General features: G+C 43.4%; 1 protein-coding gene across 1 annotated transcript; it reads left to right on the top strand.

Moving 5' to 3' along the window:
* Positions 1-2,115: 2,115 nt before the first annotated feature.
* Npy (neuropeptide Y) lies at positions 2,116-9,301 on the top strand. Its single transcript, XM_034519462.2, has 4 exons — positions 2,116-2,256; positions 3,071-3,258; positions 7,302-7,382; positions 9,100-9,301. The coding sequence occupies exons 2-4, from the start codon at positions 3,071-3,073 to the stop codon at positions 9,122-9,124; spliced, it is 294 nt and encodes a 97-aa protein (XP_034375353.1). The 5' UTR covers positions 2,116-2,256; the 3' UTR covers positions 9,125-9,301.
* Positions 9,302-13,365: the final 4,064 nt, after the last annotated feature.

Here is a 13,365-nt window from a genome sequence, read left to right as displayed (position 1 = left end):
TCACAGCACAAGCTGGGAAGGACCTGGGATCCAAGAGAAGCTGAGTTGGTTCTTGAAGTTGAGGGGTGTCTTAGAATACAAATGTGTCAACAGTACAGTATGTGCTGTTGACATTTGAGTGAGTCTCAGCTTAAGGGTGTTGGATTTAAAAAAAAAAAAAAAAACATTAAAAGCAGAGATGAGAAGATTATTGTGGAGCCAGGCTACAAATGCAACAACTCTGTGTGTCAGGAAACAGACCCATAGAGGAGGGGAGCCAGGAGGAGCAGGAGATGTCAGAGGGATGTCACAAAGTCCGGGCTGACGAACCTATGTTCTTTAGGCTTCATGGATGTGGATGTGTATCCAAGGGAATATTTCAAACATTTGAAGCACTTAGTATATTTTATTGATAGTTCAGAAAAGCTCTTACAATAAATAACCATGCATATACATAAAAAAATCAATGAAGTTGACTTCAGAACAAAGGAAGCACTAGGAGACTGCTGCTTTGAATGATTTTGTTTGATTTTGTTTGTGTGTGTGTGATGGTGAGGGTGTGTGTGTGGGGGTGTTTGTTTCTATGAGCTGCCAATGGTCACAGGAAACTACAGAAGGGAGGGGTTAATTGATGGAGTGGTATCTGGAGAAGGACAGCATGTTAAGAGCCCAAGGCCAGATGATGCAGCTTGAACAAGGAACAGGGTGAAAGTGACATCCTGGGCACACCCTCCCTTGACTTTATTTTCCAAATGCTGAAGGGAAAAGTTCTTGTTCTCAAGCACCAACATTATAAAATAAGTTAATCGTATTCCCAGAGTCCCCTGCTCAAAAGTGGTGCCCCCTCCCTTGCCCCCTTAGGTGTGTTTTCTCCCAGATCCTGTGACTCCTGCTAAGTCCAGGCTTCGACCGATGTGAATCTTTGATTCATTACAAAAATAAGATTACTTTATTGAACAGCGGTGTATGCCTTCCTCCTTATCAGAGGGGACTTGTTAGATGCTTTACTCTTTTATCAAAGGTCCTCATGTGGGCACAAGAGCGGCCCTGACAGCTCAGTGTTTGTGGCCCTGGTGTGGGTTTCTGACATTAGGGAAAATGCAGTCTTCCAGCTGCAAGGGATATTGGTGATCAGAATTATCATTTGATCAGAGTGTGTCTGTTTCTCTATCGCTTTCTCTCACACTCACTCTCTCTTTCATTAATAGTTAATTTAGCACCATTTAAACAACACGCAAAGTGACACTTGAACGATATCATTTATTTTAGATTTAAAACAATGCCTAAACTCCACTTGAGCAACATACCATTTTACTTAGATTCAAACTTCCAGGGGCATTAACTCAAGCGTACCTTGTAAAAAAAAAAAAAAAAAAAAAAAAAAAAAAACCCCATCTGGTAAACATGATTTCAGCATCGTTCATATTTATTCAACAAGTTTAACGTGAGGAATACACTGGTGTTAGTCTTTTAATCTGCTCCATTTCAATCTGAAAGCAAGTGCTCATTCAGGCGCTAACCAAGCTCACTTGGGACTTCACAAAGCTTACTGACAGGGGCGCGCATCATGGCCACTTTCCGCTGTAGATACAGAAGCCTCCTGGACCGCGGGCTCCCAGTGGCAGCCTGGGGGAGTTTCTGGCTGAGGCCAAGCCTGGCTAGCAGCATAGGGGCGAGTGCTTGGGGGAGGGTCCACCTTTTGGGGAGACCAGTAGGTCCATAGAAACCACTGGAGACTTTACAGTTTGGCACACCTGCTCCGGGAGCTGGAAAACCTTGCTCAGCTGCGTCTCTCCCAGAGCGCGCAGTTGTCCAGGGGTAGGGGGGACCCCCAGAGATGCTCCCCAAGTAGAGTATTCAGGTCCCTACAGACCCGCGCGCAGAGAGCTGGCAATAGGCAACCTAAGCGGTCCGGCTTCATCTCTCTGGCGGGACTCGACGACGGGGAGAAGGAGAAAGGGCTCCGAGGGATGCTCTCTCTTGACTGTTCCTTTCTCCCCGCAGAGCGGGACGCCTAGAGTTGGGGTGTGGGTGGCTCCAGACGCCGCCACTCGAGCGGCTGTGGCTCCAGCCTCCTCCCCCGCTGCTGGGGGCGGGAAGTGGCTGTGGGAGTCACCAGGGCGTGACTGCCCCCGAGGCCCCTCCTGCCGCGACCAGGGCGCTCCATAAAAGCCCGTTGGCGACCCGCTCTCCGCATCCCACCGGTGGATCTCATCTCTCACAGAGGCACCCAGAGCAGAGCATCCGCCGCGCAGCGAGGACAGCCTGCCCGCCACGGTGAGTCTCCGGACCCATTGGGACAGGGACTCCTAGACGCCCCGTGAACTTGCCCCGCAGACAGTCCCCTGAGGAGCTTGCTCTGCCAGCTTGACACCTAGCTCTTTGGGGAGGTTAAATTTCAATTGCTGGACTCTGGTTCGACTGTCCGCCTGCTCGTCTGCTCGTTCCCGGGGTCCTCCTATCTGGGCTCCCAGCCTCAGTACCTGTTATCTTTTGAGGGTAAGAAGAAGAACGTGGTGACACCTACCCTAGGGCTGCGGTGGGGTTTTGTTTATTTGTTTGTTTGTTTGTTTAGTTGGTTGATTGGTTACAACCAGGAATCCAGATTGCATGCGTGCTCCTAGAGGGAGATTACACTAAGTATTGTCTCTGGCACAGGGAGCCCGGCGCCCAGTCACCTCCAAGATCCAAACTGAGCCTCTCGGTATCCCACAGTGCCTGTAGCCACACAGCTCAAAAACGACCCAGAAGAAAAGTTTTCTCCTCCGAGGGTGATTTAGGAACGAGAGGAAAAAGGCGGTCATTCTTTAAGATAGAGGGCAGAACTTCCAATTCTGTTCTAAAAGGGGGACCTCTGCCTCTCACCAGGAGAGTTGGAGGAAAGTTTCCTGAAATATGGGGGCGGAGCAGAGGGGCCAAGTCAGGGCAAGTGGTCCTCTAAAGCTCTGGAAGTGGTACCTGCCCAATCTAGGCTCCCCCCCTCCCCCCAGGGTCTGGGATGGGAATAGATGAGGGTCTAGAGTGACAGCTGGAATTGGGACAAAGGCAAGCATTCTCAGCATCTCCAAGTCTGAGCTTTCTGTATCCACAGATGCTAGGTAACAAGCGAATGGGGCTGTGCGGACTGACCCTCGCTCTATCTCTGCTCGTGTGTTTGGGCATTCTGGCTGAGGGGTACCCCTCCAAGCCGGACAATCCGGGCGAGGACGCGCCAGCAGAGGACATGGCCAGATACTACTCTGCTCTGCGACACTACATCAATCTCATCACCAGACAGAGGTGGGTACATTCGCGCCTGGTACCTAGAGCTTGGAAAAACTGCGGTTCTGGTGATCTTGGACACCAGGGACCATTTCTTTCTCCTTGTTCTGTCCCAGCCTAGGGCAGAATCGGGCATAAATTCAGCTCCAGATAAATATGTGAGCTGGGTACACACTCCACAAACTGGATACATAGACTTTCTCTCCAAGCCTGAGCCCGAGGTTCAGTGCCTCTGGACCATCTGTCTCCCACTCACCTTTCCTGCCTTTTTTTGCTTACATCAATTGGAGACTTCCCCAGCATCCTCCTTGGGAAAAGACCAGCATTGGAGCAGGGGTGCAGCAGTGTAAATGTGTAGGGAGAAGAGAAAACCTGATCTAGAGTAAACAACCACCCCACCGCCAAAGAAATCACACAGCCCAGCTGTCAAAAGGGTGGAGAGACTTTCCAGCCTGCCCAGGGCAAAGGGAGTGGCAGTATTTAATAAAATAAAGAAAGAAAGAAAGAAAGACAGAAAGAAAGAAAGAAAGAAAGAAAGACATAAAGAAGAAAGAAGAGAGAGAGAGAGAGAGAGAGAGAGAGAGAGAGAGAGAGAAACCATGGGTTTTTTTTCTGAACTATCTCAGCCCCACACTTGAAAATTCCTAGATGGTCTTACAAAGCTGACCTTTTCCATCTTATAGCAACTGAGTTCTGAAAAGAAAGTGCCCCATTAAGAAGAAACAAACAAAGCCTTTACATTAGGGACTCTGGTGGATACAGTTCCAACTGCCTGGGACCTGAGAGACAGACAGTGATCTGTATTTTTAATATCCAGAAAGTCAAAGAGACATGCCTTACCTTTCCTCTCGGCATTAAAATCAAGCAGGAAAAAAAAAAAAAAAAATCAAACCCAACCTATTTTGCAAACATTATGGGACTTAGTTTGCAAAATCCGTGCATCCTAGTTCTAAATCATTTAACAACACATTTCAATTACTGAGAACCTTGAAGGACCATATAGACAAGCCCTTTGGAAGCATTAGTGTTCTTTACTTAGCATGCTTCAATTATGCATAGTGAATTGCCAGAGAGAGGTTAAACTGCACACGACCCAGGGGGTGTCTGGATGGGATACAAAAGGGAGGTTGTGCCTCTGAAACAGTTGCATATTCTTAATTTTATCAGAAAGGTATGTGGCATTCTGAAAGCCCTCTGGGGAAAACAATCCTGATGTATACAGAATCGCTTAAGTAATACAGGCTCATAATCTTTTGAAATCTGACCATTTTGATGGAGCAAAAAGCAATTGCGTTTTTTGAGCCTAATAGACTTCCCAGAAAGTCTATGACTTCAGATTTTTTTTTTTACTCTACACAGCTCAAAAATAAATTGCACAATTGAAATGATAGCATTTTCCAAGATTTATGTATGTATTTTATGTATATGAGCGTTCTATCTTAATGCAAGCCAGAAGAGGGAATCAGATCCCATAACAGATGGTTGTGAGCCACCATGTGGTTACTGGGAATTGAACTCAGGACCTCTGGTAATTAAGCCAGTACTCTTAACCACTTAGCCATTTTTCCATCCACAACACAATTGGTTTTGTTGTTGGTTTGTTTTGGTTTTTTGTTGTTTTGTTTTTAAAAAGCAAACTTTATTATTTAGATACAACATATAGAACTCATTTTTTTGCAAAGACTTGCCACAGTGTATAGAATGATCTCATTTCATGTTTCCCTAGTCCTTTCATTCAGTATTCCTCAAAACTTTGAAGTGAATTTCACTGTCTCTGCTTTGCAGATCACAATGCTAAGGACATTTCAAGAAAGCTTTCTTAGGGTTATGGAACTGGAACCCTCTACTGAGTTTCCTTGGATGGGGCCACATCCTTAACATTCAGTGTAATCTCCACCATCTTTGAGGGAAAAACAAAAACAGGGAAAGGGGCTTGCATGTCACAGGAAGAAAACCTGGTTCAATAGAAATGAACCCGTATCATCTCAGTAAAAGCTCTCTTTGGAAACCACTGGAAGCTCCATTGTGCACTTGTTGACTTCCCACCAAAGATTCACACACAGAAGTCCACACCTTTGAAAATCACCGCATTATTTGTGGCTGTTTTATCTATAATCATTCTCTTCCTTCCTCCTGCCTGTCCTATTTGTAGCTGTTTTCTTGTAGCTGTACATGCTGCTGACTTATTGCTTCTGCAGGCCAAATCATTTATTCTAGTTATGGACCTTCTTGTATGGTTCCTTACCACAGCAGATCTCAGGTGGAGGTGATTTTTTTTTTACTCCCTAGGACATAGGGCTATGTTGAGGGGAGACTGTTTTGTTGGTACAACCAGAAGTGAGTGTTCTTGGTATATAATGTGGAGCTGACAGGGATGCTATTAAACTTCCCAGGATGCTCAGTCCAGCTTCTTACCCCCACCCCAAGCAAAGAATCATCTTCCCTCAAGTGTTAGTATTGAGAAGCAACAGCCTTAGATTAGTGTTTCTCCTTCCTGGCTTTGTGACAGATCACATGAAGAACTTTACAGTAGAATGTCTTTGCTTCCATCCTCACCAGTTAAATGAGGCCCTCTAAGGAGGAGCCTGGGCTTTCTAGTCTCCTTCAGGGCACCCCTGATGAGTGTAATGTGAAGCTCGGTCTGAGCATCATTGCCTTGGAGACTTTAGAAGCATGCCTGTTACAGATAAGAAGGATAATCCAGAGTTAGAGAAAAAGCCCTGAGCCCGGCCACCATTTGGATAAGTCTATGAGCATGCAGAAACTGCCATAAGACTGGGAGATTTTTGACTGGAAAATGGGGGAAACCAGTTGCTGGTCCTTTTGACTCTCTGGAGCATGATGAAGGTGAATGAATTCAGGTTGGTTGTCCAAAGTGTGAAGACTGACAAAATCAACTGAAAGGCTGGTTACCCAAGTGCAAGCCACCAGCTCTAGTCTAATCTTGTAGAAAATCTTAACAAATGATGTGAGAGTTAGGTGGTGAGGATGAGAGTTGTCTGCTTTTGCTCCCCTTGAGTCCCAGCACAGGAGCAATGAGAAATCTCCCCAATGCATTTGGACTTAGCTCTGCTGGGTTGGCACTTAGAACAACATCTGCCAGCTTTGTCCAGCTAGCTGTTGTACCTATTTGTTAATCTATCCAGACCAGGCCAAGTTTTCATTTGGAAATGGAGTGGCTGCTGATGCCCCATGCCTTTCCTGAGAATGGGGGAAATCATGTAATTTGCTATTAACACCCTTAGCACCGCTCTATTTTAAGAGGTAGTCTTAATACTTCACAGGGGAATGTAACGGGTCCATACATTATCCTTACCATATCCTCCTATTTCTGTTGAGCAGTAGGACTTCCTCATGCCTCAGGGAAAGCATTAGTGCTTCCCACAGAGAGGGGAGCATGCAAGATCCAGGGTATGTCTGTAAGGGAGGGAGCAGTGATGAGAGGGATGTCAGTGTGGGTGCACTCGGGCAGCAGCTTCTCTGCATCACTGATGATGTGAGCTCAATCCCCAGAACCCAGGAAAGAACCAACTCTGACTTCCATGAGCTGTTGAAAGGGTCCATGGGAGGGTTTGTAGGGAGAAACAGAAAGGGGGTAAATGAAGCAATTATAGTATAATTTCAAAAATAAAATATTTATAAAGTACTTCAGAAGAATTAAGTATATGTAACCTTTAAATTGTATCTGTTAAGTGTGTGTGTGTGTCTGTGTCTATATGTGTGCGATGCATGTGCACACATGTGCACATGGAAGTCAGAGAACAGTTTTCCAGAATTGGTCTATTTCTCCCTTGGGTTCTGGGGATTGAACTCAGGTCATTAGGCATGCACGGCAAGCACTTTCACCCTCCGGGCCCTCTCCCCGGGTTGTATGCATATGTGTACGCACATATGTGGTTATGATAAAGTTGTCGATGCTTCACACTCTGAGAATACTTATTAGCACATGAACAACTGGGAATAACATTTAAGATTGGTGGGACACTCCTCCTCTCTCTCCTATGGTTACCCCAAGCTTACTTTATTTATAAAACCTTGATTTTACTTTCTTCTTGTTTCAGATATGGCAAGAGATCCAGCCCCGAGACACTGATTTCAGACCTCTTAATGAGAGAAAGCACAGAAAATGCCCCCAGGACAAGGTATGACAAAGCTTGAGATGGAGATATTGCTCCAAAGCTTAAGATGCCAGGGGAGGGGAGTTAGGGAACATTAGGATAGCAGCATCCAGAAAAAAGAAAGGCTAGGAAAGAGATGGAGAATCAGACAGGAAAAACCTTGCATTCCATGCATTCACTGCAAATCACAACTTCCAAGGCATATTGTTTTCTAACACATATTATTTGGTGTCCCTTTTTAAATATGGCTGACTGTAGCTCGGAAGTTACATTCTATAGAATACCTTGCCTTATTAGAAGTAAGGAAGCACAGAGCAAGTCTTCAACTCTAAATTGAAATGACCAATCATCCATTTGGGATGGACAATCTAGTTTTTATACACTAGGTGGCATTCTCAAATGTCCAAGAGCCCATGAACCTCATGTGTTTGACTCTGCCTTTCCTGGATTTACCCAAAATTAAAGATAAGTCAGGTGTTCCTGGCTACTTTTTGACATGTTGGGGGCCAATATACTGATCTATTTTATTCAATGAATCACTGTTGGGTAATGTATTATCCTTAGGTGCTTATCTGTATTCTGGAACCTCTCTTGGAGTATAGATTGGTCATGAGACAGGTGTCTAAGGGTTCATCATTGGGCTAAGCAGGTGCCTCCTGGTCAAGGAAGGAATATTGCTGAGAGAGGCAATCTGCCTCACTTTCTTAACCCCCAACCTCATTTGCTGACCTTGCCCCCTGCTCACATCACAGCAAGATCTCAACACACTGGTCCTATTGCATCCCTAGTAGCTTGATAGCTAGCTCCCCAAGACCCAGAACACTACACCATCAAAAGCCATGTTCCCCAGAAGAGGTCACTAACACACTTCAGTGAGTATGACTGGGGAGTGGCAGGAGGTTCATGGAGGTTCCCTCTGGTGAACCCATGGGTGACAGCAGGACCAGCTACCTCCAGATAGTTTCTCTGAGGTAAGCAAATAAAGGACAATGCTTCTGTCCCTAGAGGCATTGACTTAGAGTTAACCAGTGAATGCTAGGGAATGCTGGGAAATTATAAGCATTGTTTTTGATACTAAGCAATAAGCATCTTTCTGTGTCTCATTGATATGCATGGGATATTTGCCACAGTAAAAGTTTAGGCTAGGCTATGTATACTTAGAATTTGGAGATGAGAATCCAGACCTACTTAGAACTCCACTGCCTGCTTTGTTTTGTAGCCCGAAATAACACAGTTAGCACAGGAAATAAAGTTAATTGCACCCTGACTGACAGACTCAATCATGTGCAATTAGAAGGAGACAAAAGTTGATAGCCTTGGAGTTGCATGTGAATGCTGTTTTATTAAAAGGGTCTTTTTATAGTCTAATAAATAGCATCTCACTACATAAAAGGCTTGCTGGGAAACAACAGAAGCATATTCAGAGTTGAATAACACTAACTTTCTTGTTATAGTTTCATGTGATTCCTGTAGTTTTGATCTTCAGAAGTACTTCCGAGTCCCTCAGCTCCTTTGATATGTACAGAGGCTTCTAAGAACTCCCTTAGAGACTCCAGTTCCCATGGGCAAAAGCTTATGAACTGGGTCTTCATTATGCTGCTACTGTTCTCCGTAGCCTGTTATTTAGAGTGCCAACAGGAGGCTTCACAATAGCTTCTGATCTTCGTGTAGCTCAGGATGGAGAGTCTTGCTCTTGTAAGACCCCAGGGAGCTGCCATGATTTGCCTCTTGTGTTTTACAGGCTTGAAGACCCTTCCATGTGGTGATGAGAAATGAATCTTGCTCTCCTGACTTTTCCCAGTTTCCAACCACATCTCATCTCATCCTGTGAAACCAGTCTGCCTGTTCCACCAATGCATGCCACCACCGGGCTGGATTCCACCCCATTTCCCTTGTTGTCGTTGTATATATGTGTGTTTAAATAAAGTATCATGCATTCAAAATTGTTTTCTCAATGAATAATTTGTTCTCACAATAGAAAGGATTAGGTTAGCCACTAAATTATAATCAGTCTCAAGTAACAAACTCAGTTTATTTCACCAATATTAAAGCAATGGTCACGAGGAGTAAATAAATAACTATGCTGTCCTTGGAAGAATTTATGATTTATGCCTCAGAACTTTGTGCAAAATGTCTCATATCCATCTATCTACTATAGCAGTCATGAGTGGATGATTGAACACCTGGTGTGACTACTGTAAATAAGGAGTGGAATTTACATTTCATGTAATTTAAACTCATTTTAATAGCCATGTTTGCTTGTGGCTACCACATCACATCAGCTAAAGTCTATAGATGAATTGAGGTCACTCTTTGAATCAGGATCCTACAGGGTAGGATGATCACCTTACACAACCTGGACTTGTGTTAATTAGCTAAAAATTGTCATTCAACTTTTTCCTTCAAACACTGGTTTGCATAAACTTAGTTTAAAATTAATGCAATGGGATTAAAGTCTTCTCCTCCTCCTCCTCCTCCTTTTCTTCTTCTTCTTCTTCTTCTTCTTCTTCTTCTTCTTCTTCTTCTTCTTCTTCTTCTTCTTCTTCTTCTTCTTCTTCTTCTTCTTCTTCTTCTTTCTCTCTCTCTCTCTCTCTCTCTCTCTCTCTCTCTCTCTCTCTCTCTGTCTCTCTCTCTCTGTGTCTCTCTTTTTCTCTCCTCCTCCTCCTCTTTTTCTCCCCTTTCTCTTCTTTTTATTTTTATTTTGAGACAGGATTTCTTTGTATAGTTCTGGCTATTCTGGTATTCACTCTATAAACCAGGCTGGCCTCAAATCCTGAAGAGATATAGCCTTTCTCTGCCTCCCCAAGTGTTAGGATTAAAGACATGCGCCACCACCCCCTGCTATTCAATTCTTAAATGGAATCTAAACCAAAGAAATGGTGCCTCATCTCAGTGATGTTTTGTTTTACCCTGTAAATCCTATGTGATATCTTTAAATTGCCTGCAAATAGTCAATAAAAATGTTTAATGACAAAGGCAAATGCAAAAAACAAAACAAACCCTAGGTATTTAGGTGATTTTCGTCGTTTTGCTAATATAAAAATTATTTATAAAGACTAAATTAGCCACAGTGTCCCTAGGCAACGGTGTTTTATAGGATCACTGACCACTGGTACTTCACTAACTGGAATATTTGACACATGACTGCTATGACTTTGGGAATATTCTAGTACAAAGTATTTTCTGTACATAAATAGGTTTCAGATTTCTCCAACAAGTGAAGCCAGTGATGCTATTTACAAGTCCCCTTGATGAAAATGATTCTGTAATTTCCAAAACATCCCCATCATTTTTCTTTGTTCTTTTAAATACTGATATACACTGACGGAAGGGTTTTTTTTGTTTTTTTGTTTTTTTGTTTTTTTTTTTTATCTTTAAAGGTTGACTAAGTCACGATTTACCATCACATAACATGAGTGTTGGGTCCTAACTGTCTACAGTTGGAGATTTTGTTTACTGAAGTTAGTATTATGTAAAGAAAGTTGACTCAGAGCCATCTGGCAACACAGAAATGCTGGGAGTGTGTCACTATCTAAAGACTCAGTTACACAAGGTGAATAAAGTAAGAGTGACATGCAGGAGCCATGGAAAGATAACCAAGGAACTTTATTTTAAAGGAAAGTTTCAACTTCTTGTTTCACCAAACCTAAGCATCAAATTGCCTACACCTCTCTCATACTCAGCCCTTGGTTTCCCCATTGCTTCACTACATCATATTAAAAAGTGACTGAACCTTCCTGTCCCTTAACCTCTGTGGTCTAGGGCCAATGGCTTGTCAAACTCTCTGACTTTCAGAGTCATGGGACTTCTGGGTTCTAACTCCTGAGATGAAGATGATCATTTCTTAGGTAAATTAGAAGTGAGTAATAGAAACAGGTAGGGGTGGGTAGGGAAGGTGTTTCAATGAGTTGGGTTATCAATCCCTAATAAACAAGAATTGGTTTTATGATATACATCATGATGATAAACTTTAGTAATTGAAAAACTACATTTCAAATGGTTCCCGTAGTAATATTTCTCAAACATTCCCAGACTGCTGACTATCTTTGGAGTAGGCTTAGAGGTGCCGGTTCATGTACCAGACACTACAAAAAATAAGTCAGGGGTAGAGATAACTCCTCCCTCCTGTTAGTAATTAGGTACCTGGGTTTCTCAGAGTGGAGAAGATTACCCACCTTAGGGTGAGGAGAGTACAGGAGGCGGGACAGACCTCCTGGGGTAGCTGAGATGGGAGCTGAAGCTTGAGAGACAGCGAATACCACTCAAAATGAAAAGGATGGCTTAGCTTCTCTGATTGCTGGGATAAAATACACCATCAGAACCAACTTATAGGAAAGGGGGTTTGTTTTAACTTATAACTCAAAGTACAGTGCATCACAGTGGGGACGTCAAGGCTGTAGCTGGTCACATCTAGACCACAGGCAGGAAGTGGAGAAGGGTGCATGTGGCTTAGTTCTTCTCTATTTGCATAGGCCAGAGTCTCATCCAGAGAATAACACCACCATCCACAGTGGGTGTATTCAGTCTTCCATGGGTATGGTCAGAGGCTCATCTCCCAGGTGATTCTAGAACCTTCTATTAAGTTGACTACACTAACCATCACAGAGTGCTTTCAGATATAAGATAGCAATATGTATTTTGATTGTGTTTGAACCGTTCACGATTTCTGAGGGGTAATTCCTACTTGAGATAAAAACATGTCCCAAACCATCCTATAATTATTTCCTTCAGGCATTGGCTCACCCTTCCTACCCACTCTTCCTCCAGACTTTCCATTACAAGGGCACTCTGCCAATATTCTTTCTTCAAGCAACTCAGGGCTGGACTTCTCATTCAGAAATTCACCAAGAGAGACAAACTGGGAAGCTTAGAGAATAAATTGAAGGCTAGCCCCACTGCTGAATCCAGGAAGGTTAGGACTCTATTTTTTTTTTTTTTTTTTTTTTTTTTTTGCAATGTTTTAGAGGCCTTACTATCTTCTGGCTTCCTTCTCTCTGCCTTAGACTAGGACAAAGAAACACATAAAGACAGTGGTGTACCTGTTCCAAGCTGTAGTCATGCATAGCTTCTATATGGACCAATGGTGCTAGAGGAGTGACTGTGATGTCCACTAATTACTCCCCCTCTGTCTTTCTAAGGCACAAGCATTAAGAATGTATAGCTCCTTATCCCTCTCTGCAAAATAGAAAAAGAATTTCTTGCTCCTCCAGGGAGACCACTGAAGTCAGCTACAATGCCATTACAGCTTTAAAATACCCTTTCTTGTCATAAAAGAAAACAGTGCTTTAAGTTGAGGCATTTTGGGGGAATGTTCCTCTATTATGGTCTGGGCAGGAAGATTATGATATTGTCACAACTGAAATTATTGCCTTTTCTCCTGCTTATTAGAACAATTAGCACAGTGAGATATCATACGGAAACCTTTCCTTTTAAAAATTAAAGTGGAATAACTTATAATTAATCCTGTGTGTCATCCAGGCTCATTTTTAATCACGCTAAGCGACGGCTTTTAAGTTAAGCTGATTCTCATGCTGCCAAAGTCAAATGCTGTGCATTTAGGGAGCAGGGTTCTGTGTGTGCAGACACTCATCTTGTTCCCTGACACAGGAGATGCTCAGTAAGGGCTAGTTTAGCCTGGACTCAACCAGAAGACTGGGAATGATCATAGTGATGCCAGAACTTTCGCCAGGCTTGGCTGAACAGCCCACAAAGGCTCTCCATGAGAGAATAGCATCACTCAAATGATTTTTCAATTAAAGGTTGCCTGGGATAATTGGATTTTTATTTATTCTAATACACAAATCCTTTCTATCACTGCCAAGTCTCCTCAAACCAGAACTACCTACTAAATGAGCTGGTCTATGTAATTTAATGCAAGAGCGAACAATGCCAGCAGACCATAGACCCACATCGTCTTCTCACCAACAGAGTGGGATATCGACCAGGTCCAAATGGGACTCTTTGATCGTCACATTTTTTGAGTCCCAAGGTTGCTATCACTTTTGGA

Source organism: Arvicanthis niloticus, chromosome 15 (assembly GCF_011762505.2).
Source record: "Arvicanthis niloticus isolate mArvNil1 chromosome 15, mArvNil1.pat.X, whole genome shotgun sequence".
Classification (NCBI taxonomy): domain Eukaryota; kingdom Metazoa; phylum Chordata; class Mammalia; order Rodentia; family Muridae; genus Arvicanthis; species Arvicanthis niloticus.
Note: the sequence above shows the minus strand (reverse complement) of the source record. Positions and strands in the feature narration are given on the sequence as shown.